The sequence below is a fragment of the Mobula birostris genome, chromosome 25 (assembly GCF_030028105.1).
Source record: "Mobula birostris isolate sMobBir1 chromosome 25, sMobBir1.hap1, whole genome shotgun sequence".
NCBI lineage: Eukaryota > Metazoa > Chordata > Chondrichthyes > Myliobatiformes > Myliobatidae > Mobula > Mobula birostris.
This window is the reverse complement of record NC_092394.1, coordinates 43,686,457-43,714,257: the sequence shown is the minus strand read 5'-3', so window position 1 is coordinate 43,714,257 and position 27,801 is coordinate 43,686,457. Positions and strand designations below refer to the sequence as shown.

At 38.5% G+C, this 27,801-nt stretch overlaps 1 protein-coding gene across 4 annotated transcripts in view; it reads right to left on the bottom strand.

Annotated features, from left to right (window-relative positions):
* Positions 1 to 1,278: 1,278 nt before the first annotated feature.
* The window catches only part of pom121 (POM121 transmembrane nucleoporin), a 66,111-nt gene continuing 39,588 nt past the window's right edge, over positions 1,279 to 27,801 (bottom strand). For 2 of the 4 annotated variants that reach the window (XM_072243248.1, XM_072243249.1), the window contains exons 12-14: positions 26,377 to 26,415; positions 12,757 to 12,882; positions 1,279 to 4,361 (exon numbers count right to left, since the gene is read on the bottom strand). In XM_072243248.1, the coding sequence (XP_072099349.1) occupies positions 4,267 to 4,361; positions 12,757 to 12,882; positions 26,377 to 26,415 (260 nt within the window). In that variant the 3' untranslated portion in view covers positions 1,279 to 4,266. The remainder of the gene's footprint in view (positions 4,362 to 12,756; positions 12,883 to 26,376; positions 26,416 to 27,801) is intronic. The other 2 variants (XM_072243250.1, XM_072243251.1) reach the window with 2 other exon arrangements.

Genomic DNA, 27,801 nt, shown 5'->3' with positions numbered 1-27,801 from the left:
TTGACCTTAATTTCTTCCTTCTCCTTGGCTTTCTTTCCCAAAGACTGCCTGGAGATGATGCTGTCTTGCCCAGTGTCACTAGTATGTTGCATCACATGTTCCAGATATTGGTCAGCAGTTAGTTTAAAGTGACCACAGCTGAGTGCAATCCTATTCACCTGTACCGAACATACACATTAGAAAGAGCAAGTGAAAATAATTAGGGATCAACTTGGATCACTTTTCTTCCCTGGGCCTTATTCACAACTACCCCCGTCTCAGAGCAGTTAAAAAGGGAATGCCAGGCAATGGATTGGAGATGTGATTTTCACAGCTGAACACTGAACCAACAATGCATGAGTACAGAATGATTTCGTAAACAATGCCCTAACAACTTCCTTTAACTTGCTACTAAATGCACTAACTGAGGAGTTTTAAACTGAAAACATTTAGTGATCTGTGCTAAATAACTTCCAATATGGTATTATATATGGAAGGGAGTGGAGTCAACAAACACATTGACCTCATGATGGAGTACATTTCTAATGAGAAAATCTGAGCAGAAAGTGCAAAGCAATGGAGAAAGTTGCATCTCAAAAACAAGTTTATAAAAAATATATTACTATTTTGTTTTGTAAAGGAGCAGTTTGACTTTGTTTAAAATAGACGTTCATTTCAGAGTGCACCACTGGAGATTTCATTGATTATCATAGACCTTTCATTGTACCAGTAACTGAACAAAATCAGTAACTTGATAAACTCAGCATTTGTTGCATTTCCACCACCAGACTTTTGACAATTAAAAGAAAACAACCAAAAAAAATGTTTTTTTCAATATTAAAAGGTTCTTCATCTTCCATTTCAAACACAAGCCTGATCAAATTGCTACTTGGCAATTTGGCCTCACACCTAAAAGAGCTGTGTTTACTCAATTTCCAGTAGATATCAATGAATAGTGATCAGAAACAGAATGTATGGCTAATTTACCTTCTATACTTAAGCATTCATACAACCAACCCAACTGTGTTCGGCTAACTCAGCAGAGACACATCTTTTGTTCATCATATTCCAAAGAGTAAAACTAATTGATCTTTCTCATTTTCGTTTTAACTACCATGCAGTAAAGGCTTAATTTGCTACAGCCTGGCAATATGATCAGATAGTATCCTTGTTTCAGATCAGTCATTCTGGCAAAATTAAACCTGGAAATAGATCTGCTATGAACTTCACAGTTGATTCTCGAATCCTATCAGTATTAAGCAAACTCTTATTAGCTGTCAAGAAAATGTAAAAGTAAGGTTTTAAAATGACATCCAAATTTTATATTGTTTTGGCCCAAATACAGGCATGGGTACATCAGCCTATGTGCAACTTCCAGCAAGAAAAAAATACAGTATCCCAACTGCTTTTCCACACACCATTGGTTTGCTTCCAAAACTTACTCACACCAACTTCATAGTTCATATTTAAAAAACAATTTGTACATACAATTGCTTATCAGAAGTATCATACTATTTAACCAGTGTAGCATTAAGTCTCAATGAACCAAGCTTGAAGGAACGTAGAAGGCAGTTTTTGCTTAAATATAAAAATAAAATTTATTTTGTTCTTTTTTTTAAACAATTTTATCTAAATTTAGAAGTTGCCAATCACCCGCACACATTCATACTCAGACGTAACAAAATGGCAGCCATTATACTGAATGAGGAGGATTCCTTTAATCTGTCTGATCACTTGGACCAGCAGAGTTATCTTAAAACCACACCAATGAAACTATTACAAACACTCTCCGAAAATGAATTTACAAATCGTTAGATTGTAGTGTATTCTAATGGAGTAATATATGCAATCACTGATTGGGTGCTGTAAGAGGGGTCATATAAACTTCATTCCTTCTACAACCACCACCTCCTAAACCTTTCATCATTTATCCTCCATCTACTGTTGCCCTTGATTTCATAAATTATTTGCACTTCCAGAAAATAAGACAGCCTTCGCTATAGGAAGGTGACTTATTCCATCCATGATGTGGGCTAACATTTGTCTCAAAAAACTGCCCAAAACAAGGCCTTCCTGGATGCTTGCCTGTGGAACCATGAAGAATACTGCCTGAAATACGAGAAATACCAGAGGTGGGGGTTGGAGGTGGAGTGGGAGAAAGCAGGTCAGACAAACACTTTCTTAGGAAAATTAACAGAGGGTGCTATAGAATCCAATTCCCCTACCACATGGAAACAGTAACTTCTCAGTTCAAAGTTACAAGTTTACATCAAATGAACACTCTGTTGCATATTCCCTTGTTACCCCTTCCTCTGCCTTGAACCAAATGCTAAAAACTTTTCAGCTCACATATGGACATCGATCTGCAGAGAGGATGCGACAGATCTCATTGTGGTAACCAGTACCACTCTGTCTCAATTTTCTTCCTTCAGTTTGGTCAAATATCCTCAAAAAACAGGATCCATTTATGGAATACAGGGCATGGAGAAGTAGCATCTTTTGAAAGCCAGTCCATCCTGAAATTTTATCACCAAAACTTGGGAGCCTCAAAGGTCTCTATTACTTTAAGTGGCAAGTTGTCCAACACAAAAATTCCTAATAAGCCATGTTCATCTGTAATAAGATTTACTAAAAACATCATTTTCAAAAAAGATCCAAAAAAAAGATTTAATAACCTAGCTTAAACTGGGCCTACAACCTGCAGAACAACCTCTAGAGTGGACTTCAAAGCTCCATTCATACCAGACAACGTGGCAAAAGCAAACAATGTTTCTTTCACTTTTTCTACACGTATTCCACCAGTCAAGGAAAACACTATCGAACATAACTATAAACCCAGCTTGGTTATTTTCTTCTAATGCAATATGAAGATAGTAAAGATTACTCAAAAAGTTTGGTGAATCACTTTTTTAAAAAAGCATTGAAAATTTAATTTGTTTTTAATTAAAATTAAAATAGGCACATTTCAGAGCTGCACCCAAAATAAGATGCAAATATTGAGTCGAGGTTAAAATATACACAGTATACATGTATAATTCTCAACAATGCCAGCCAAAGTTTTGGTATAAGCTGAAGTAATTTGTACTTTTTCTTTAAGCATTATAGCACCATACTTTTGAAATCTGCTTTAAGAATCCTACATTGTACATGGGAACCACCTCCAAAACTAGCATGACTGCCATTTCTCCAGAAAACACTGCTTAATGTGTCACTCAGTTATAGTAGCAAAACACTATCACAGATTAGCAAGAGTCAGATTAACATATATCCAATGAACCAGCCAGATCCGGCATTACTAACATGCCGCCACACATACATTGACATTTTTCCTCCAAACTCGATTCACTGAGCAAAAACATGAGATATACAAGCAAACACTGATAACAATTACTGTATGTAAAAAAAAATCTGACCATTTTGGGAAGGGGGGGCTGCAGAGGAGGAAGGATGAAAGTAGTACAGAAGGGAATGCAATTTGGTTTGTTTCCCCTTACATAACCAAATCACAGATTTAAAAATTCATTCACAGGAAGAAAAAGAGAGGTCGGTAGCATAGCAAAAGATATTGAGAAGAAACTCAAACAGGCATAACATTTCTTATCCTAAAAGTAAAATGGTGGCTTTAGCAAGGTTTAGAATCTTTGTCAGAAATATATTAAAGCAATCAAGGAAAAGAGGGGAAAAAAGAATGAAGAGAAAGTAGTTAACATCAGCCTCCAGTTCAGTTTGATTTGGGCACTAAGACACCACAGAAAACTGCGCTGTTACTGGGAATTGTGCCCTTAAATGTTCGTTTCCCCCAAAAGAAAGAAGAGTGCAGCAATATGTACAATAAAAAGGGTCAATCAAGAAAGGTTTTCAAATTGCATCTTACAGCAACCTTTAAAAGTAGAAAGTTTCAAGTAGTAAAGCTATGTCTGTTGCTTACTGTGTCACCAATTACTGCTGTACCCTGAACCAAACTCAGATCACCATTCCGTAATGGCAGGTTTTGAAGAAAGCATACAAACTTAAGACGAGGACTTTGCTGTTGTCTAATGAGCTTCTCACATTGTTGCACAGAAGCCTTTTTTTCAGCAGCCTTAAGCCTTTTATTCTGACAGTTCAAGCCCAGAAAAGAAAAGACCTAAATTTAAACAGAATTTTTCTCAAGTATATATTCCCATCTTTTGAGGTCAGTTGCCTGCACATCCATGACTGGCAATGTTTAGGGTACAAAAGTAAAAAAGTGGTAATTGTTTCAGAATAGTCAACATGTCCCTTTGCATTATTCACATTCCCAAGTGTCTATCTCTTCCGTATATGTTGTCGCCTAGCCTGTAATCTCTGTCTCCCTCCAGTAGATCGAGATCCAGCTCCTATAGAAAAGGACACTGTTCCTGCTGGGAAAGACAGAATTGAAGTTGAACTGTTAATAACGTGAAAATTCTCTCTCCTTACACATTTACCTACAAAATAACTGTGTCTACGGTAAAAATGAGTACATGGGAATTGGTTTAAGTACAGACTTCAAACATTCCTAGATACTACCTGGTCCCGCTGGCAAGAACATTTTTATTCATTATACAAGATGGCTTAACACAATACAATTAGGAAACTCAAACAAGAGCATAGAGCTAAAGAGGTAATTCAGCAACAAATGATCAAACCAAGCACTTTTTTTTTGGCCACAAACCCCTATGTAAGCATATCTGACAAATTGATCATTTCCATTTTACTTTAGCTGGCAAATGGATTAGAATTTTTGACCCACAGGGAAAATTCAAATAGAATAATGCATTGAGATTTTAAATTCCACGCAACTAAGCATGGATATGTGCCACACAATCTACACAAGCTCTTCTGAGAAAACTACAAGCAAAGACAGATCCTCTCATCTAAATGTTGTAGAGGTTTTCAGAATGATCACTTATAACATGTAGTTTCTTTTCTGAAAACAAATCTGGCACAAGGTTTTCTGAATGGCAAGAATAAGCTCCTAGTTTTTTTTATGACAGCAACATTTTACCTATGAATTGCCACAGCATATCAAATTCAGATAACAGTCACTGCCGTGTAAAAGCCTTGCAGATTTATTTTATTTGTCTGTTAAAGGCCAACAGCAGCACCAGAACTCCAAGTGATACCTGCCTGGTTTATCCTCTCTTTTCCCCCCTTACGACCGTGGGGTTTAGATTCTCAGCATACTGATTCATTAATGAGCACCATGTTAATATAAGATACCATTATCTTCTGACTGTTTAAATCTCACTGTTCCTAAATTTATCCTATGTGAAGAATGTGCTCCTTGAATAAGAAGCAACTTTTCAAGGACTTTTGTTTCATCAGGCTTTGATTTCTAAAGGAATAAAGCAGCATTGTAGATAGGTATCAAAAATTGAGGTTAGTATAGATTTATATACACACACAAATATACATATACACACACGCGCATACACAAATATACACACACACTCAGCACACCAAGAAGAAACCCACACACTCCGAGAACATATGAACCCCCTACAGACAGCACTGGAACTGAAATCTGAACTCCAGAATACCCCAAACTGTAATAGCATTGCAGTAACTGCTAAACCATGCTCTTTGTTCTACTGTGAATGCCTACAAGGCAACAAATCTAAGTGTTTCATATGGTAATATACAGTGCTGTGCAAAAGTATCAGGCATATATTGCTGCGGTGCCCAAGACATTTACATAGTACTGCATTTGTCAACATGGAGCAGAGACCGAGTTCGTAAACCTGGCAGGAGCAATGAATGTTGGGAATGAAGAAGATGGAGTACTGCAGGAACGGTGCTGGCCATGTGGCAGAGTAGGAGTGTAGCACAGATGAAGACACACTCAGCCCTGAGATACCAGACAAGGTCATTTGATTCCAAACAATTGGTTTATTGATTACAGAATGTCTCTCTGTTGCTTCCCATTCCCTCCCTCTTTACCCAACCACGATTTCCCTGTCTGTGCCCTTCCCACTCAGTCCGTAATAGAGACCCATTTAAGAAACAAGTTTATCATCATGACGGGATCCTGAATTATCCCTATGAACTGTGCTTTAAATGAGAGACAGAGAGCGAGGGAGAGAGAGACAGAGAGACAGGGAGAGCGAGAGAGAGAGAGAGAGAGAAGTCCAACATAGACACCTTGTTATTAAGCGAGAGAGACAAAGACTGCTCACAGTTTGTTTAAACTGGCAGTTTCTAAGTTCCTACAGAGAGAGAAGGGAGGAGCTACTTGATGGACAGCTGGTGTTCAGCACAACAGTATTTAAACCAGCGCAATTGCATGGTTCACAGGACACGCAGATGCACAAAGGTGTGGTGAAGTTACCACTATCCTGTTCAGGTGCCCACGAGTATGGGACTGAGGGTCGATTCTGAGGGATCGATCTGTGATTATTAGTGCGTGAAAGAGTGACCTTATCGAGTCTACTAGTGTGTCTAACCCTCGCCTGGGTTGGTAGACTATCACTCGAAGACGGTGCTCTTAAGTTGGTCAAGTTTGCCTAACTTGGAAGTTTTGGAGGACAACGGGAAGATCGACGGCATCAGCTCACCTGAAGAACTAGACACCTCTCTCTCTCCATCACTACCCAACTCAATACCACGAACTGAACTGAACTGAACTTTACTCATCACTGTAAGACTGTATCCATTTACCCCTAGGCTATATATATATATGTATATATATCATTGCTAACCTGTCTGATATATCTGCATTTATATTACTGTATTGCGTAGTTACTAACAAGTACCATTAGTTAATAGCAATACCAGACTCCAAAGTGTTTTCCATTTCTGCTAGTTCTTTAACCCATCACGGGGCACGTGACAAAATTGGGGGCTCGTCCGGGATTTGAACAAATTGGTTGGGGGCTTGTTTGAATTGATTGGGGAAAATCCCTTTTGATTTGCTTGTGTGGAATGTCAGCAGAAATGGAGTTTGAGGTTAATAAGTTTGTGGCAGAACCAACCCCTGAGGCACTGGATGATGCTAAAAGGGATGTGCTATTGGCAATTGCTCAAAAGTTAAGACTGAAGGTCACCACTCAAATGGGGAAAGCTCAGATGCAGATATTAATAGCCCAGCATTATATAGCTAAGGAAAAGTTTGAAGAGGAGGTGTTAAGAGTTATTCGCTGAAGGTAAGGTACTTACTGAGGCTGAGGTTCAGCTTCAGTTGGCAAAATTAAAGATAGAGCACGAATTGAAACTAAAACAGCTTGAGGCTCAGGAAGCAGAAAAGCAGAGGGTTCATGAGGCAAGAGAGGCAGAAAAACAAAGAGAAGAGGTAGAAAGACAGAGAGAGTTCGAGAGGGAGATGTGGCAGCTGAGAGGTTTAATGTTGGACCCTGATGATTTTTTACAGCTTGAAAGGACTTGGGTTGATTGAAGAATTTAAAAGTCGTGTCCCTTGTGATGTAAGAGCATACCTAGATGAAGAGGATGCCACCACCCTGCGGGGGTCTGCTACGATAGCAGAATAAGTTGTTTTAATCCACGAGGTTGAGTTTACTCCAGATGAGAGTTTGCCAGAAAGTAGCTGGGAGGTTCGGGGTGACCTTGAATTTGAAACTAGGACAAGTGCTGATAGCCCAGAAGAGGCAGCTGTCCTGATTGCCTGTGTTCAGGTTGTTGAAGTACCTGTGGATTCACAGGGTAGTGAACCTTGTGTTGAAACTCAGTTAAGGTCTGAGGTGTCTGACTCGGTTGGGAAGGAATGCAGTTCTTTTGTGTCAGATGGTCTTGGTTCAGTGAATAAGGGATTAACCTTGGTGCCGGTGGAAATTGAGGACTGAGGAAAGTGTTGTTTCTGGACTTTTGAATAAAGTACTTGTGAAGGTTGGAGTGGTTTCGCGACCTTTGACCCTCCTTTCAGGACAAGGGCCTACTAAAGATGTATGTGGCACTCTGCTGAATTTTGTTTTCATAACCTTCAAGGTTATGTTGTTCACGATTGTGATGTGGAGGAGGATTGTTTTGGTTTTGACAGGCCGTCTAAAGAAGTTACAATGGAGACAAATCAGGATAAAGGTTGTAAGAATAAAATAAATGGATTGTTTGGCATTTTTCACAATATACACATGGTTTTTGTAAGTCTGGTGATAGTGCGCAGTTTAGTAAACACTGGGGGGGAGGTTGACACCTATCCAGGGTAATGTGTATTCAGCAGTTCAGCTAAAAAGCAAGGCTGCTGCTAACGATTCACACAGAGATACTGATGCTTATCCCACATACGCAGTTACTCGAAGCATGTTCAGAAAGTCTGCTGAGGCCCATGATAGCAAAACCAGGGGTTTAAATCATGATGGTTTATCAGAGACTTTTCTACCTTGCCTATTCCAGCAGGACTCACAGAGTAGTAAAGCTGAGGAGAGCAAGGTGCATGAAAAAGATTTGTCCTTATCGAGAAAGGAATTTATAGAGGAACAAAATAAAGATTCTGAAATTGCTGTGTTAAAGGAGACAGCTCTCACAGAAGAGGAGGTTCAGAGAGAATCAGTAGGATGCTACCTAAAAGATGGGGTGTTAATGAGGAAGTGGAGACCCACTATGGTGCCTGCAAGTGAGGATTGGGCTATTGAACATCAGGTAGTGGTTCCAAAAGTTTACAGGGTTGAAATTTTAAACCTAGCCCACAAGATGCCTTTAGGTGGACATTATGGAGTGAGAAAGACAGTGAACAGGATTATGAAGTAATTCCACTAGCCTAATTTAATAAAGGATGTTGTGAATTTTTGTAGGACTTGCCACTCCTGCCAGGTTGAGGGGAAATCTAATCAGGTTATTCCAATAGCACCACTTAAACTGATACCTGCTTTTGGTGAACCTTTTTCTAGGGTCACAGTGGATTGTGTTGGCTCATTGCCAAAGACTGCAGCTGGTCATTAGTATGTGCTAACTGTTATGTGTGCTGCATCTAGGTTCCCTGAAGCAGTGCCTCTCGGAAACAACCAGGCCAGATTATGGTAAAAGCATTCAGTAAGTTTTTCACACTGGCAGGTCTGCCCAAAGAAATTCAATCTGACCAGGGTAGTAACTTTACTTCGAGAACGTTCCAGCAAATAGTTTCTGAGCTGGGGGCTAAACAAATTGTGTCATCTGCCTACCACCCAGAGTCTCAAGGGGCTTTGGAGCGGTTTCATTCCACTTTAAAGACCATGATTAAAACCTACTGTCAGGAGAATGACACAGACTGGGATGAAGGGATACATTTACTACTTTTTGCAGTGAGAGACACCATTCAAGAATCCCTGGGGTTGGGTCCATTTGAGCTCATTTTCGGCCATAGGCCCAAAAGACCTTTGACCTTGCTCAGAGAGCAGTGGTCTAACCCAAAAGTGTGTGTCAGTGTGTTAGATTATGTTCTGAAATTCTGGGAAAGACGTAACAAGGCTTGTGACCTTGCAAAACAGAATTTGCAAAACTCCCAAATTAAAATGAAACATTGGTATGATAGAAGAGCGAAGGGACAGGTGTTTGAGGTTGGAGATAAAGTTCTGCTTCTGTTTCCCCTGGTGACCAACCCCCTCCAAGCGCAATTTCATGGGCCAGATGAAATAATTAAGAAAACTGATTCTTTGAATTATGTTATTAAAACTCCTGACAGAAGGAAGGCTACCCAATTAGTGCATGTAAATATGGTGAAGCCTTATTATGACTCTGACATGGTACAAGTACTGTTAGGAAAACAAATGGAGTCATGAAGGCTGGTACTGAGATACCAGATAGTTTTAATGTACTCAGTGTAGTCCCCATAAAGCTCAGAAACACTATTGTTTAGAAAAATATTACTAACAAGGTCCATCAGTTGGAGCCTGCACCCCAAAAACAATTGTAAAAATTAACTAGCAAGCATAAAGATTTATTTCCTGACATTCCAAAATGGTGTACAGCAGCAGTGCATGACGTCACTGTAAATTCAGCCCAGCTGATCAAAGAGCATCCTTACAAAATGAATTTAGAGGGAAGTAAAATGGTTGAACAAGAAATTGGAAACAAGAAAGAACAAGGAAAGAGAGTGGATGACTGTATTGATAAAGTGGGAAAGGTTAAATACCTTACGAAGATTGAGCTGTTAAAAGGATACTGGGGTGTTCCTTTAACAGAGAGGGCTAGAGAAATATCTACATTTGCAACAACATCTGGACTGTATGAAAAATGCTCCAGGGACATTTCAAAGAATGATCAATTCTGTGATTAGAGGATTAGAAAACACGGGCTTATATTGATGATTTGGTTGTATGGAATGACACGTGGGAAGAGCATATTGTGGCAGTAGAAAAACTGTTTGAAAGGCTGTCCAAGGCCAATCTTACTGTGAACCTCCCTAAAAGTGAGTTTGGTCATGCCACAGTTACATATCTGGGCTATGTAGTAGGCCAGGGCCAACTGGCTCCTGTACAGGCCAAGGTTCAAGCTATTGCTGAGATTCCCGTTCCAACGGGCAAGAAAGGTTTTTGGAAATGGCTGGGTATTATCGAAAGTTTTGTAAGAACTTTGCAGATATTGCTCTCCCCCTAACGAAACTCCTAGGGAAGAGTGAAAGATTCGTATGGAATGACCTTTGCTAGGAGGCTTCTGAACGGCTGAAAACCATCCTGTGCTGAAAGCACCTGATTTTTCAAAACCATTCTCTACAGCAACAGGTGCTAGTGACGAAGCTGCTGGGGCAGTACTGTTAACAGAAGGGTGATGATGACATTGAACACCCAGTAGCTTATTTCTTAAAGAAATTTAATGTGCACCAGAAAAATTATTCCACTGTTGAAAAGGAGTTGCTATCACTTATTCTGGCTTTACAACATTTTGAAGTCTATGTTTGTCCTGCCCAGAAACCACTTGTGGTTTACACAGACCATAATCTGTTAGTGTTTCCAACTAAGATGAAGGATAAGAATAGAAGGTTATTAAACTGGAGTCTGATATTGCAAGAATATGACCTGAAAATAAAACATGTGAAAGGTACTGACAACATTATAGCTGTTTCTCCAGATGTTCAGTTAGAAATTGTACACGTTTTTGTTCTGTTATCTGATGATTATACATGTATTGCTTTAAACTTTGTAATTTACAGTTAAACTAAATATGTTGCCTACGTCAAAATTTTTCGTAAAGGGAAGGGGGTGTGACGAGATCCTGAATTATCCCTATGAACTGTGCTTTTAGAAGGGGGAGGGGGGGAGAGAAGCAAGAGAGATGTCCAACACAGACACCGTGCGTGTGTGTGTGTGTGTGTGTGTGTGTGTGTGTATGTGTATGTACGTGAGTGTGAGTGTGAGTGAGTGAGAGAGAGAGAGGGAGAGAACGAACGAGAACGAACTGCTCACAGTTTGTTTACACGCTTGTAAGGACACTGCCAGCTTCTAAGTTCCTACACAGAGACAGAAGGGAGGAGCTACTTGATGGACAGCTGGTGTTCAGCACAACAGTATTTAAACCAGCGTAATTGCTTGTTTCACAGGACACGCCGATGCACAAGGGTGTGGTGCAGTTACCACTATCCTGTTCAGGTGCCCACGAGTGTGGGACTGAGGATCGATTCTGAGGGATCGATCTGTGATTATTAGTGCGTGAAACAGCGACCTTGTGGAGTCTACTAGTGTGCCTAACTAATGTGCCGGTTGGTAGACTATCACTCGAAGACGGTGCTCTTAAGTTGGTTACGCTTGGCTAACTTGGAAGTTTTGGAGGACAGCGGGAAGATCGACGGCATCCATCAGCTCACCTGAAGAACTAAACACCTCTCTCTCTCTCCATCACTACTCAACTCAATAACCAACTGAACTTTACTCATCACCGTAAGACTGTACCCATTTACCCCCTAGGCTTGAAGAAGCTTGGTTTCTCTATTTCTCTCTCTCTCTCTCTCTCTCTCTCTCATATATAATCATTGTTAACCTGTTTGATGTATCTGAATTTATATTACTGGATTGCGTAGTTACTAATAAATACCATTAGTTAGTAGCAATACCACACTCCAAAGTGTTTTCCATTTCTGCTGGTTCTGTAACCTATCACGGGGCACATGACAAATGTAATACACAAAATTACTACAGTACTGTGCAAGTCTTAGGCACCCTAAAGATATATAGATATTTATATCTAAGACTTGCACAATACTGTATACATACTTTGATAATAAATTTTTGATTTTTTTCAAATTTTGTAATTCATCATAATTTTATGCCTTCGTACCAAACTGCTGCCACAAAATAATTTTTACATCATGACAACAATAAATCTAATTCTGATCTTTTGCAGAACTAGAAACAGTTAGTTATTATCATCCATAACCTCAAAATTAATTGGTGTTTGTAATCCCCATAATTTAGAGCATTCCTGGAAATACTCAAAGGTGAAACTATTCCTTTCATTTTATTGTTGTTAAATAACCATCTACAAAGCTCGATTGTGCAGAGAAACAGTTATTATATTTACTTTAGCTGATGAACACCACCATAGCATTCTCCAAGGTGTTAAAAAAGTAATGATGGGCCCGCTAAACAAGCAGAAAATGAGATTCAGTCAAACCACACAGGCCAGATACATTCAGAATCTGATTTCTGTGCTTTAAATTTAATCTTCACTGTTGCTTAATGCTAATCATTTGACGAATGCTTAATCTTGCGTGCTGGCTCAGCCAGCTAATTCAGCAGACTAATCCTACCAGCTCTTGCGGGGTCTGTTTCCTCACAAAGCCACCAGAAGTACACCTTGTGGGGACGAGGTAAATAGAATATCAGTGCTTACACACAAAATGGTGGATTTTCTTACCAAATGCTGGTGCTGCTGCTGCTGTGCCTGTTGCTGGACTACCAAAGTTTGCTGCTGGAGTATTAGTGGCCCCAAAGGAAAAGTTTGCACTTGGAGTACCCTGTCCAAATCCAGGTGCAGTTGTTCCTGGAACAACAACAAAAATGGGTTCAGTGGTTAAACACCCATTTGTGCAGAAGTGGTAGCTAGTACTAAAATACATTGGATTTTGTGAAAGAATTTGCAAAATTGCAGTTGTAAATTTCCAATTTTACAGTCCCACTAAATCCTGCTGTATCCTCCCGTGGTTTATCCCCTTCTTCAAATCATTTGAAGTAACACTTTCCTGTTGATTTCATGAATCACTTGTCAAAAATTCTAACCATCCCCCCCTTGCAATGGGCAATTCCAAAAATTCATAACCATTAACAAAATTCCTCATCGTAGACCGAAAAGGCACACCTATTTGCAACTGAAGACTGAAATTTTTAACTTGAGAGAAGACAAAGTATATACAGCACATGGAAGTATATTGGACAGTAAATTCACAGCTTTTTGTAAGTAGCACCAGAGATCAATAATATGGTTTTAAAGGTAGACAAAAATGCTTTTTAATTGCACTAACAATCTGCTGGAGGAAGTCAGCAGGTCAGCAGCATCTGTGGGAGGTAAGGAATTGTCAACACTTACGGTCAAAACCCAGTATCAGAAAATATTTTCCTTTATTTGCTGAGACATACAAAATTCAGGGAGTTTACACAAACATAAATAACACTTCAAAAAGTGATGCTTCAGAAAGACGACATCCATCATTAAGGACCCCCATCATCCAGGGCATGCCCTGCTTTCATTGCTACCATCAGGATGGAGATACAGGAACCTGAAGACACACACAATGTTTCAGATTTAATCTTTTTTTTCCTCTCTTTATGAACTACCTATTTACTGCAATTTATTGTTTCTCATGTATTGCAATGTACTGCTGCTGCAAAACAACCAATTTCATGGCACATGCCAGTGATATTAAACCCGATTCTGAGTTCAGCCATAGCTTGAATACTGGGCTGCAGGACAACCACAAGTAATGCACAAAGATAGCAGACATAGTCACAGACAACTACCGACAGTCAGGACCGCTGGTTACTGACTGGAGGATATCAAAAAATGGAAAGAGAAAGCTCAGCTGGCTGATAAGAGAGCCCAGAGAAAACAGTGAAAGAAATTTTCTACCTTTATAACCCACTCTATCAGCGACATACACAGAGACGGAACACAGACCATTATCTGAGAAGCAAGGAAATTAGTCTTTCCCAGTTTCCATTCTCATATTGTTAATCTGAGGTCAACAGTTCAGTAATTAATACACTCTATATTAACAAATTCCTTGGTGCAAAGCCTTAACTGTAGAAGACTTACATTAAGGTAGATCGCTGTTACTTAGCATTTCAAACCTGACATTCAATTTGATCATAGTTAATCTGCAATCTGCACTTTTACATTTAATGATGCCCCATTTTTCTCAAAAAATTGAATTACTATAATATCCCATCATCCAAAATGAACAAGTAATCTGATGTCTTGCTATTTGTGGTACATTCCAGGTGATAACCTACCAGTGACTCTGAAAGGCCTGGCTATTTTGTTTGCCATACTCCCTAGAGCTAAATACTGTAAACAGTATCACTGCTTTCAGTTCTCTTTAATATCTTGAAAACTTAAATCAAATCAGTTATAACCTTTCTGAATTCCAGGGATTACAACTTTAGTTTCCATAATCTTTCCTCATAATTCACTGTAGTGATGATATAATGGCTACTACAGGAACATAGATATAGTTTTAAGTATTAATTAAATTGTAGGATGCAGGTACTGCCCCTCCCCAATTCCCTTTAAGTGCTGGTGAGCTTTCTTCTTTAACCACTTCAGTCTATTTGGTGTATGCTATCCAGAATGTAATTTGACAAGGAGTTCCAAGGTCTAAAGTCAATGTAGAATAAATAATGCATTTTTAAGTCATGGTGATATGAAGAGAAATATTCAAATGGTAGCATTTTATTAAGCATGTTATTGGTAACATTGCTCTTGGATGAAGTTTCGGGAATGCTCATCGCAATTATTCATTTTCACTTATTTAGCAATACAGCCACACTCCAGCAACCCCTGACAAACTCCATTAAATCTGACCTAATCATAGGACAATTTACAATGACCATTTTACCTACCCGGTAATTTTTGGGCTATGTGACGAAACCGGAGGACCCGGAGAAAACTCACGCATTCCATGGGGAAAATACACAGAGACTTCTTACTGAGTGGTGTCAGAACTGAACTCCAACACCCTAAGCTGTAACAGTGCTGCACTAACTGCTATGCTATTGTTAGCCTCGATGAGTAGTAAACGCAGTATTTTTTCTTTCTTTTTCAATCTTTTTATTAATTTCAAAATATAGAAACAAAACATAGCAATAATACAGATAATATGAGATGTATTGTTACATTTAAAAAAAGAGTAATTGCAAAACCAAATAGTGGAAATTACCAAAACTCCCATACATGTAGAACTGATCACGGATAATATAAAGCAAAAAAAAAAGGAAAAAGACAAAAAAAAGAAAAAAAAACCCATCCCAAAAGAAAAAAAAAACTAAACTAAACTAAAAGACTTGGGCAAAACTAACAACTTAAAAATGGAAAAGAAGAAAACCTCAGCGTCGACGCCTCCACTCCCCTCCAACAACAGTACAGAGAAATAAAACCAGTTTAGAAATGATCAAATTACATCAAATGAAAATGCTGAATAAATGGCCTCCAAATTTTTTCAAACTTAATAGAAGGGTCATAAACTGCACTTCTAATTTTCTCCAAATTCAGACACACCATAGTTTGTGAAAACCAATGAAATACTGTAGGAGGGTTGATCTCTTTCCAATTCAACAAGATGGACCTTCTAGCTATTAAAGAAAGAAATGCAATCATCCTTCGTGATGAAGAGGTTAAATTATTTGAGTCTATCATTGGTAATCCAAAGATAGCAGTAATTGGATGAGGTTGTAAGTCTAGATTTAGGACCGTTGAAATAATATCAAAAATATCTTTCCAATATTTCTCCAACAAGGGACATGACCAAAACATGTGAGTTAAAGAAGCAATCTCAGACTGGCATCTGTCACATATTGGATTAATATAAGAGTAATAACGAGATAGTTTATCTTTGGACATATGAGCCCTGTGAACTACTTTAAACTGTATCAACCTATGCTTAGCACATACAGAGGATGAATTCACCAACTGAAGAATTTTTTCCCATTTTTCAGTCGGTATATTAATCTCAAGTTCTCTTTCCCAGTCAGCTTTAATTTTATTAGAGGCATCAGGACATAAATTCATAATTATGTTATATACAATTGCTATTACACCTTTCTGAGAAAGATTTAAGTCTAAGATTTTTTCCAAAGTGTCCATTGGATATGGGTGTGGAAAATTAGGAGAGACAGTAATTAAAAAGTTTCTAATCTGTAAATATCTAAAAAAGTGAGATCTGGGTAAGTTATATTTATTAGAAAGTTGATCAAAAGACATAAAACAGTTATCCAAAAATAAATCGCGAAAAGATATTATACCTTTGGTTTTCCAATCAAAGTAAGCTTGATCCATCATGGAAGGTTGAAAAAGAAAATTTGATATAATGGGACTTGCTAGAATGAATTGATTAAACCCAAAAAATCTTCGGAATTGAAACCATATACGTAAAGTATGTTTAACTATTGGGTTATTCATTTGTTTATATGATTTAAAAGAAGTAAAAGGAAGTAAAGTTCCTAAAACCGAACCCAAGGAAAACCCTTGTAATGAATTAGATTCAAGATTTACCCAATGAGGGTTTAAAGATGCGTCCAAATCTTGTAGCCAAAATTTTAAATATCGAATATTAATTGCCCAATAATAGAATCTAAAATTTGGGAGGGCAAGTCCCCCCTCCTTCTTGGATTTCTGTAAATATCTTTTACCTAATCTAGGATTTTTATTCTGCCAAATATATGAGGAAATTTTTGAATCCACGTTATCAAAAAAAGATTTTGGGATAAAAATTGGAACCGATTGAAATATATACAAAAATTTAGGCAAAATGATCATCTTAATAGCATTAATCCGACCAATCAAACACAAAGAGATTGGGGACCATTTGGTAAATAAAAGTTTAATCTGATCAATTAAAGGTAAAAAATTAGCTTTAAATAAATCTTTATATTTTTTGGTAATTGTTATCCCTAAGTATATAAATGAATCAGTAACCAATTTAAATGGTAAACGTCCATAAATAGGTACATGCTTATTTAAAGGGAATAATTCACTCTTACTAAGATTCAATTTGTAACCAGAAAAGTTACTAAATTGAGCTAACAGATCTAAGATAGCAGGAATTGACTTCTCCGGGTTAGAGATATATAACAACAAATCATCTGCATATAATGATAGTTTATGTATTTCATTTCCACGGGTAATACCAATAATATTTGGTGAGTCACGGATAGCAATTGCTAAAGGTTCAAGAGCAATATTAAATAGTAAAGGACTAAGAGGGCAACCTTGCCTAGTACCGCGAAAAAGACGAAAAAAAAGGAGATCTATAATTATTTGTACAGACCGAGGCTACCGGGGAGTAATATAACAATTTAATCCAAGATATAAATGTCAAATTAAAATTAAATTTCTCAAGAACATTAAATAAATAAGGCCATTCAACTCTGTCAAAGGCTTTCTCAGCATCTAATGAGATAATACATTCCGGGGTAGTAAGTTAGCCTCGATGAGTAGTAAACGCAGTGTTTTTTCAAAAAAAAAGAAAATTTTGTACAGTGTAGCCAGGATGCACTTACAGTGGAGGGAAGAAGTTGCTGACATGATGACTGAAGGGCTTATCACATAATGCCAGACAAACTCCGCATAAGGAGAAGAATGAACAGTCGGCGTTTCTGACCAGGACCCTTCATCAGGACTCATCTCATCCTTCATCAAGACATAGTTTGCTTTGTTCTGGTCTTAAGCACCTTGTATTTTGATAAATTTGCATTTACCCAGGCTATTACATTCCTGATAGGCTTTGTAGATGATGGGTGGTTTTGGGAAGTCCCAGTGTGATATCCGGTGAACGGTGAGGACATACACTCAGTAGCCACTTTATTAGGTACACCTATACCCCTGCTCATTAATGCAACTATTTAATCAGCCAATCATGTCAGCAACTCAATGAATAAAAGCATACAGACGTGGTCAAGAGGTTCAGTTGTTTAAATCAAATATGAGAATGGGGAAGAAATGTGATCCAAGTGACTTTGTCCTTGGAATGATTACAGTGCCAGACAAGGTTTGAGTATCTCGGCAACTGCTGATCTCCTGGAACTTTCTTTTTTTTTAAATTTTATTTTTATTTGGATAAGGTAGTCACAAGTAATACACATTTTTTTAAAAATCATTTCCATTTTTTATGTGAGTAAATCTATATTAATTTGTACATTCACAAGTACACATTGAGATAATATAGAAAATAATTAGGCACTCAAATAGATGTTAATGTGCAATTGTAATTCCACTCTATTAAACTAAATAATGATAATAGTTGTTATAAAAAATATTAATAATAGGGGTTGAATACTAATTTCCATATATCTCTTCAGGTCCATTTCTTTCTGGTCCAAAATTTCCCCAGATCTTTTCTTTACTTGTGTTAATTCCACATTTTCCAAAAAAAAAAGAACAGTAAACATTCGAGCCAAGGGTGCTTACGTTAACACTATTACTATGTTGGTGAGACAAACAGTATAAACCACTCGGAGAGTCATCTAAAGTCCGCTTGCTCTGGGGTTATAAATTCAATCCATTTATTCCAAATTTGAATTCCAAATTCAATCCATTTATTCCTTTTGAATTCTCAGACAGTAGGTCATCTTTTCCATTTTAAATATTTCCAAAATGATTTCATGCCAATCTTCTAATGTAGGTGATGTTGGATTTAACCAGTTTCTGGTAATTGATTTCTTACTTGCTGCTAAAAGGGCCTGCAGCAGCTTTATATCTTTCTTCTGTTCTCAAAGTTCAGAGGTATCTGAGTCTTAAATACCTTAACTAATGTTCTGTGAATACCTTCCCAATATAAACTTAATTTAGGGCAATCCCAAAAAATATGGAAATGATTTGCCTCCTTGGAGGCACACCTTCTCCAACACGCCACGTTTGTGTCTCTATATTTTTCCTGGTATGGGGTCTTGAAGTATCTTATAATATTTTTCCAACAATATTCTCTCCAAATCAAAGAGTTAGTCAAAGACCACTGGAAGCTGCATATTTTCCCCCAAGCCTCCTCTGAAAGTACCAACCCCGCTTCTTTCTCCCACTTCTCTTTAACATACAATGCGTTTTCATTTTTGGCATGAGAGGGGGCATTATATAATCGAGAAATTGATTTACTTGGTATTGAACTGTAAGCCGAATTCAGAATCTTGAAAAATTCTAATTCTACTGTTGATAAGTCTGTATATCTAACAACTCTGGTTAACATGATGTTGTACTTGAAGGTACCTAAAAAAGTCATTGTGTTCTAGGCCATGTTTGTCCTGCAGGGATTGAAAACTTTGTAATACACTTTTATGTGTGAATGAGAGGTACGTTGTAAGACCTTTCTTTATCCACAGTTCAAATCTTTTATCTCCTCTGCTGGGAAGAAATTCGGTATCATAAGCATACCATCTGAAAAGTTTTAACATTGATTCCACATGAATTAACCACCTTCTGCCATACTTTTAAAGTGAGATTTAACCAGCTGCTTTTAAAACTTTTCCTATTGGGCCATCTATTCTTTGTCTGCTATTGAGGTCTGTAGGGGAAATTTGTCAATCAATCCAAATTCTATTTCCTTCCATCTAGCCTTATATTCCCTATTGCACCAATATAACAGAGGGGTTATCTGTGACGCATAAAAATAATTTTTCGAACAAGGAAGTGCCAGACCCCCTCCTTCCTTTCCTAAATATAAGGTGTTAAATCGGATTCTAGGTTTCTTTCCTTGCCAGATAAAGCGGGAAATTCATTTGTCCCATTCCCTGAATTGATTATCATCCACCTCCACAGGTAAAGTCCGGAAAAGGTAAAGTAACCGAGGGAGAATATTCATTTTTATGGTATTTATCCTTGAATTTCAACTTAAAAAACTGGTAAGATTCCACTTTATGTATATCTGCTTTTATCTCAGAAATTAATGGCCCATAATTTACCTGTGACAATGTTGAAAGATCTTTTGGCAGGGTTATTCCTAAATATTTTAATGATTTAGCTTCCCACTTAAGATCATATGTATCCTGCAGTTTTTTGGATGCTGTATAATTTAAGGACAAAACCTGCATTTTCTTTACATTAACTTTATAACCTGGTATTTTCCCGAACTCACCCAACAGTGTAAACAATCCTATAAATGATTTTTCTGGTTCACTCAAATAGACTAAAATGTCATCCGTGAATAGCGCCACCTTCTGTTCAATCCCTGCCACCTTGATACCTTTTACAATTTCGCTCTGTCTTATTAGTTGGGCAAGAGGTTCAATATATAGTGCAAAAAGGAGAGGGGAAATTGGGCATCCCTGTCTAGTTTTTCCCTCTAAAATAAAAGAGTCAGAGAGGTCCCCATTTATCTTAATTCGAGCTGTAGGGCTGTCATATAAAGTCCGGACTACTTTAATAAACGTTTCTTGAAAGCCAAATCTTCCTAACACTCTGTATAGGAATACCCAACTAACAGAATCAAAAGCTTTCTCAGCGTCTAATCCCGCTACCATTGTCTCTGTCTTAATTCTTAATAACCTGTTCTAGTATGTGTAAAATTCTCTTTATGTCATCCTGAGTTTGCCTTTGCTGAATGAATCCAGTCTGGTCTAAGTGGATGAGATCAGGTAGAAGCTTTTCCAGTCTACGAGCTAATATAGATGTAAATAATTTGTAGTCCAAATTAAGAACACTGATTGGCCGGTAATTACCACATTCTAGTTTATCTTTACCCTCCTTAGGAATAACTGAGATAATCGCCTCTCTCCAGGAAGGTGGAATTTCTCCTCTCTGTAAGATCCGATTAAAGGTGTTAAGCAATAATGGGACTAACTGTGACTTCAGCGGTTTGTACCACTCTGAGGTAAACCCATCAGAGACTGGAGACTTTCCGGCCTTTAATCTAGAGATGGCCGCATTCAGTTCTTTGGCAGTTACTGGTTCTAATAGGCAATCATTTTGTAAATCTGTGAGCCTAGGTAGATCTAAAGAATTCAGGAAAGTGTCTATATACAGCTTATTGGAGGCCCGGGGTTGAGAGTACAGCTCTCAATAATATGTTTCAAAAGTCTCCTGAATTTTCCCTATTGTATTCTCCACAAGCTTTGTTTTTGGATTCATTATTTTACGAAGTGTATTGTCTGCTTGTTGTTTACGTAACTTATATGCTAATAATCCAGCTGATTAACTTCCTACTTCACAATTCTTTTGTCTCAGGTAAAAAAAAGTTTCTTTGAGTTTCCTATGTGTATATATCATCAATTTGACTTTGCACTTTCTTAACTTCCTGTTTTAACTTAGAACTAATTTTGTTGCTATCTACAACTTGAAGTTGTTTTAGTTTTCCTTGAAGGTCTGCTAATTTTTGTGCATAGAATTTTTTCATGTGAGTAGTAATGGAAATAATTTTCCCTCTCAGTACAGCTTTCAATATATCCCATAAGATCACTGGTGATGCTTCTCCTATGTCATTATGGTCTAAGTATTCTTTGATTCCTCCCTTACTTTTGGGTTATTGAGTATATGCGAATTTAACCTCCATAGTGTTTTCCTCATTTTCCTTTCCAGAATTAGAGACATAGAGACTGGACTATGGTCCGACAGATCAATTGTTGCAATGTTACACTCTTATTCTGAATTTATCTATGTTAAATATAAAAAAAAGTTTATCCTTGAATAAGCTGAATGAGGGAAAGAATAATGCGTATAGTCTTTACTAGTGGGGTGCAATTCCCTCCACACATCTATTATTCCCAGCTCCTCCATCAATGAATTTACTTTCCTAGTCAGAGGTTTATTCTGAATAACTGTTCTTGAAGAATCTAATGCAGGGTTTAACCTAATATTAAAATCCCCTCCTCAGATTACTACCCCTTGAGAGCTGACCACTAGGTCAAAAATGTGTCTATAGAATGACCATTCACAACCTGGTGGAGCATAAACATTCAACAATGTTATTTCAGTACCTTCAGTACTGCAAAAAGGAGAAGGTATATCAGTACCTTCTATTCTTCCTGTAATTTTTACAAATCGTCCATCTTTGTCTTTAGTCTCTGAAATATGCTTATGATTAAGAGCACTTGATACTAAGGTAGCTATTCCTCTTTAGTAGCCCAATTTATATGATGAATAAAATCCATGCTTAAAACCCATTCTTTTTAATTTTGCATGTTCGGATTGGCTCGTGCGTTTCCTGAAGGAAAGCTATTTGTGCCCTCTCTTTTTTCAATTTAAACATAATCTTATTTCTCTTAATTGGATTCAAAACCCCATTTACATTACAGGAAATTATTTTTACCAGTTCAATTTGCATTTTTCTGTAATAGAAAAAAAACCACTCCTTTTCTAAACCAATAGTAAGCAACCCCTTCTCAATAGTAAACCAGAACATAAAACCAAACCCTAGGCATTTTTGAACATAGAAAATTTGAGAAGTATTCCCGACTTCCAAAAGTGAGGCCTGAGCACCGACCCGCCTCAGTTCAGAGGGATAACCCCTAACTCCAGTCTGTGTTAGAGGGCCCTCCGCAGTGTGAACAGCCATAGAGAATTCTCTCCTTTTTGTGTCTCAACCATATTGTTATCATTCAAGTTATTCCATCCAGATTATTTTCAATTATCAGCTTTGATTTTACCTTTAAGTACCATTTACCCTTTTCAGATATTTCTTAATTATTCTACACTCTCTGCATGTTCACGTCTGAATACTTGCAGCTTTTCCTTATAGCTTGACACTCTAGTTCGAGTGGCGTGTCCTCGCAGCACTGGCTGCCATATCCACCGCCGAATCTTCTCCAGTAACGACTCCGGTTGGGTGATAACTTCTATGGGTAGTCCCCGAACCACCAAATCCATCATTGCCTCTTCCACTGTAGCGTAGGTTCTTGTCCCTTTGTTGTAAAAGACTCTTAGCCAAGCTGGCTTCAGGGTCTGAAATCTGATGTTGTTTTCCTTCAGGACCCTCCGTGTTTCCGCGTATTCCTTCCCTTTGGCAAGGATCCCTGGTGCGTAATCATGGTCTAAACTGATTTTACAGTTGTTCCACATAAAACCTTTCTTTTGCCATGCCAGTTTAAACACTTCTTCCTTCGTTCTGTAACTGAGAAATCTGACTAGAATCCATCTGGGCTGGGCGCCTGTTGAGGGGTGTGGTGCCAACTCACGGTGGGCCCTTTCTATCTGTAGGTCTTTTGTGTCTGGTATTTCAAGGTTCTCTCTAAGCAGCTTCTCCATGAAGGGAATCACCAATCCAGGTTTACCTTCAGCTCCTTCGGGGATTCCAAAGATCCTCACATTTTCCCTTCTTGGTCTATCAGCTTCCACTGGAGCTGCTCTTGCAGCTTCAGCATTTCTCCTATCACTTCCTCTGCGTTTTGCAGCCTCTCCTCCCTCCCTACAATCCTCGCTTCAGCTTCATCTAACTTCAGATTAGTTTTTCCTATTTCTCCTTTAATATCTTCCAGCTGTTTGTTGATATCTTGTCGGAAATCACGAATCTCTCCAAGAATCAAAGTCAGATTCCCCGATTCTTCCACATCATCTCTGTCCTTGCTGGCTGTGGGGGAGCTAAGCCCCTCTTCTTGCTGCGTCTTTTTATATTTATCAGCCTTCTGAGCAGACTTTTTATTCTTGTACTTAGACTCCACCCTTGCCCCTTTTATTGATTATAGTTATACAATACTAAATATTTGTCCAATTTCGACTTTGGGGCAGATTACGTTCTTTTTTGTTGAGAGACCTTTTCCTACGCTGCCATTCTCTTGGTGACCCGCAAGTCCTCCCGATCTCCTGGAACTTTCATGCACAACAGCCTCTAGAGTTTACAGAGAATGGTGCAATGAACAAAAAAAAACATCCAGTGTGCAACATTTACCACACCTTTCCTGAATATCATGTTAATCCCACTACATGCAGGCACGGAATAGTTGTTTGGAGTTGAAATAAGTACCATAAATTCCGATGTACAAGTCTAGAATCTGGCCTTAAATTTTGGTCCTAAAACTAGGGGGTCGGCTTATACAGAGGGTGCCAACTTTGGAAAAACGAATACACACAAGACAGGTCGTATTTATTGGCTGTTTTTGAGTCAAATACAAAAGAAAATACAAACGCTTATGAAATCTACACAAAAGATCTACAAAACACATTCTGTTTTTCAATTTACTTGTACACACTGTTGTTGTCAAACGTTCGTTCCACTGTTGACAAATGAATTCTTTGAATAGTTTGTTTAAACTCACACCTAACAGCTGGAGCACGGATGTCAAAACACCCGGGATGACTGCAATGTCTGCACTTTCAGCTTTCAATGCTGCTTTTGTCTCACCTGGTAAGTGCGCTTTGAACATGTCCCAGCCAAGTAGTGACTTTTCCTTCCTGAAACCTTCGGGATGTGGACGCCACACCTCTTTAACCCACTTCATCCATCCAGCTGCGTTCTTGAACGTAAACACCAACACCCCGCGGGAATTTTTCTTTCTTTGAGAATGTTTTCCTCTTAAAAAATCACCATCGGTGGTAGTTTGGTCCCATCAGCCACACACGTTAACGCGACAGTAAAATGTTGCTTCTCATGTCCAGTTGTTTTGACAAGGACTGTTTCCTCCCCCTTCTGATTGACAGTGTGGTTGCCAGCAAAATCAAAGAATATTGGTGTCTCGTCCATGTTACCAATCAGTGAGAGCGGGTAAGAATGTGCCTTTCGATGTTCTCGAGGTCGCTCGGCAACTTCTGAGCAATCTTTGTTTTTTGTCTCAACACAAGGTCACGTCTCTTCGTAAATCGGGTACACCAACTTCGCGTAGCTTTGAAATTTTCGCTGACCTCACGGTGTTTTTTTGGCCCATTTCAACGCTTGAACTCGAATCATTTCTCTGGTAGCAATGTATCCAGACGATCGCTGGTGATTCACCCACTCTAAAACCTTTTCTTTCAGTTCTGGCCACTGGCATATTGTCCCATGGTTTGTACATTTCGTCTTTGGCATTTCCCTCAGTGTGTCCTCTGCCTTTCTCCACTCTCTCACCTGTTTCTCGTTTACACTAAACTTCTTAGCAGCCGCAGGTTTATTTGTTCCTTTAGCAAAATCAACAACCTTCAGCTTGAAGCCAGCATCATATCGCACTCGTTTTAATCTTTTTTACATGGTGGTCGCAAACTCAGTACTGAGTACACGTACTGATCCCACCACCCCGTCTTATGTTTTAACCAGATTACGATGGGCACTAAATGGTTTCACGGGGGTTACATTTCAGAGGATTCTTTACCATTGGGAACCTAATCCAAAACTTCCCTCCCTGATTTATTTATTAAGAATTCGCTTATAACGCTCTATAATGTACAGGCACGAGGAAATCTGCAGATGCTGGAAATTCAAGCAACACACACAAAAGATGTTGGTGAATGCAGCATCCATAGGAAGAGGTACAGTCGATGTTTTGGGCCGGGACCCTTCGTCAGGACTCAACGTCAGATCCCTGCACGAAACGTCGACTGTACCTCTTCCTATAGATGCTGCCTGGCCTGCTGCGTTCACCAGCATTTTCTATAATGTGTAGGCCTATTTCCTTAGCAGGTACTGGTTCACAAAATTTCCAGGTTCCGGATGCGGCAAAGCTGAGTACCGGCATGTGAGATCTTGTGATCTTTTTCTGATTAAATCAAAAACCTCTGCAAAAGGGGTCAGTTTATACAAAGGTAACATGAAAAAGTCACTTTTTTAACCTTGAAAATAGGGTTGGGAGGGTGGTTTGGCTTATACAGCAGAACGTACAGTATTCCAATCTTACACCATTTCCCTGCCTGCCTCACTATACAATTTTACTATCCAAGAAGCTGAAAATGGAATGGAACCCTATAAGTCAGCCTTCCCACTTCTTACACGTGATGCATTTAGAAGAAATTGACTAACAATTCTCTCAAGGAAATCTAAATACAACAATGTACTACTGTGGATAATATTTTGCCATATATTAATATCCAAAATGATAATTATAAAGGAAATATTATATTATTGTCATATGTTCAACTAATCCTGCCACTTGGATTAGTGCACAGCTGTAAAGATGATGCTGCAACCTGTGTTAAGAGAAAAGCAACTGCCGAAGCAGTAGCTAAAATGATTAGCAACTGCTATTTTGACAGAAAAACGTTTATGCCATATTTATTAAGCAACTTGCTTTGCTGCAGCGAGGAGCAGAGGTGTTAGAAAAATGTCAAAATGATCTTCCAAAGCATATTGATTTTTGCTTGCACGCCTCCCATGGCTAGAAAGCAACTAATCATGAGCAGCCAAAGCTTATAGAACACTGCAGTATTGCATGAACTTACCAGTCTCAAAATTCAAACTGGGAGTTCCAAAGTTGAACCCTAATGAAACAAAACGGTGACTGTCACAAGCAACAATGTACTTCGGTTAAAATGAAAAATTCACTTACATTTCATCATATTCACAGCTTTTGAGGAAGACTCAATTATCTAAACACAATTTTAATAGCTCAGTCATAATTTTCTATAATGGAGTTGGATTATAATAAAATAGAAAATATTAGAGTGCAATCTTACAGCTAACTATGAAGTGATCTGGCCTTTAAGAGGAACAAGTAAAGTTGGCTTGGTGTGGCTGTTTTGTGTGCAAATGTGATTATGACTATTCCAGACATTTATAGAGTCAGTCAGTACAGAAGTTGGTACCCATCTACTGGGCCATGCCTTTCTACACTAGTCCCATTTCTATGCACTTAGTTCATAATCTACCTTTGGACGAAAAAAACTCCTATTTTAGTCCATCCACTCACACTCCCCCTCCCCCCCCCCCCCACCCCAGCATCTTACTCCTCACCTTCAACCTATACCCTCTGGTCTGAAGATACCCCTGCCATGTGGTAACATTTTATATTATTTATTTATACTATTTTATACTATTATGTGCATCACGATTTTTAATAACTTTTATCATGTCTCCCATGAACCACTTTTACTCCAATAAAAACAAACCCAGCCTCATAGCAGAAATGCTCCGTCCCCAGACAGCACCCCAGTGAATCTCTTTTACACCCTCCTTAATGTGCCAAGAGTTGTTTGGGTGATTCAGTTGATTTTGACTTGTTAATGTAATTCCCCTGCCCAATTCACATAGACTTGGCAAAATCGGTGGACAAAGCGAGACAAATGAAGCAGATGGTAGCATAGTGGTCAGCACAATGCTTTACAGAGTTCAATTCCCACCGCTGCCTGTAAAGAGTTTGCACATTCTCCCTGTGACTGTGTGGGTTTCCACTCATAGTACACAGATGCACCAGTTGGCAAGTTAATTGGTCATTGTAAAATGTCCATTGATTCGGCTAAGGTTAAATCAGGGGATTGCTGGGCAGCATGGTTGTAAGGGCTGGAAGAGCTCTGTATCTCAACAAACAAAATAAAAGCAAAAATTTCATTGGTATTCAGTGATCTTTGGAGATGCTGTGTGCTAACATTTATTGAGAGCTGAACTGCCTGTAAAGCTATTAGAAATCTCACCCCTCTGTATTCAGTTTATGCATGAAGAATTAGGTCAATGATACAAATGTACTGAATTGGAGTTGGCAACCTGCCTAACAACCTATCGGAAATCTTTGAGGAAATAACAGGCAGGAAAGACCAGCAGAGTTGTTTATTTGTACTTTCACAAGGCTTCTGACAATGTGCTGCACATGAGGCAGCTAAACAACATAAAAACCAGTGGTATTGTAGGAAAGGTACTAGCATAGATAGAGG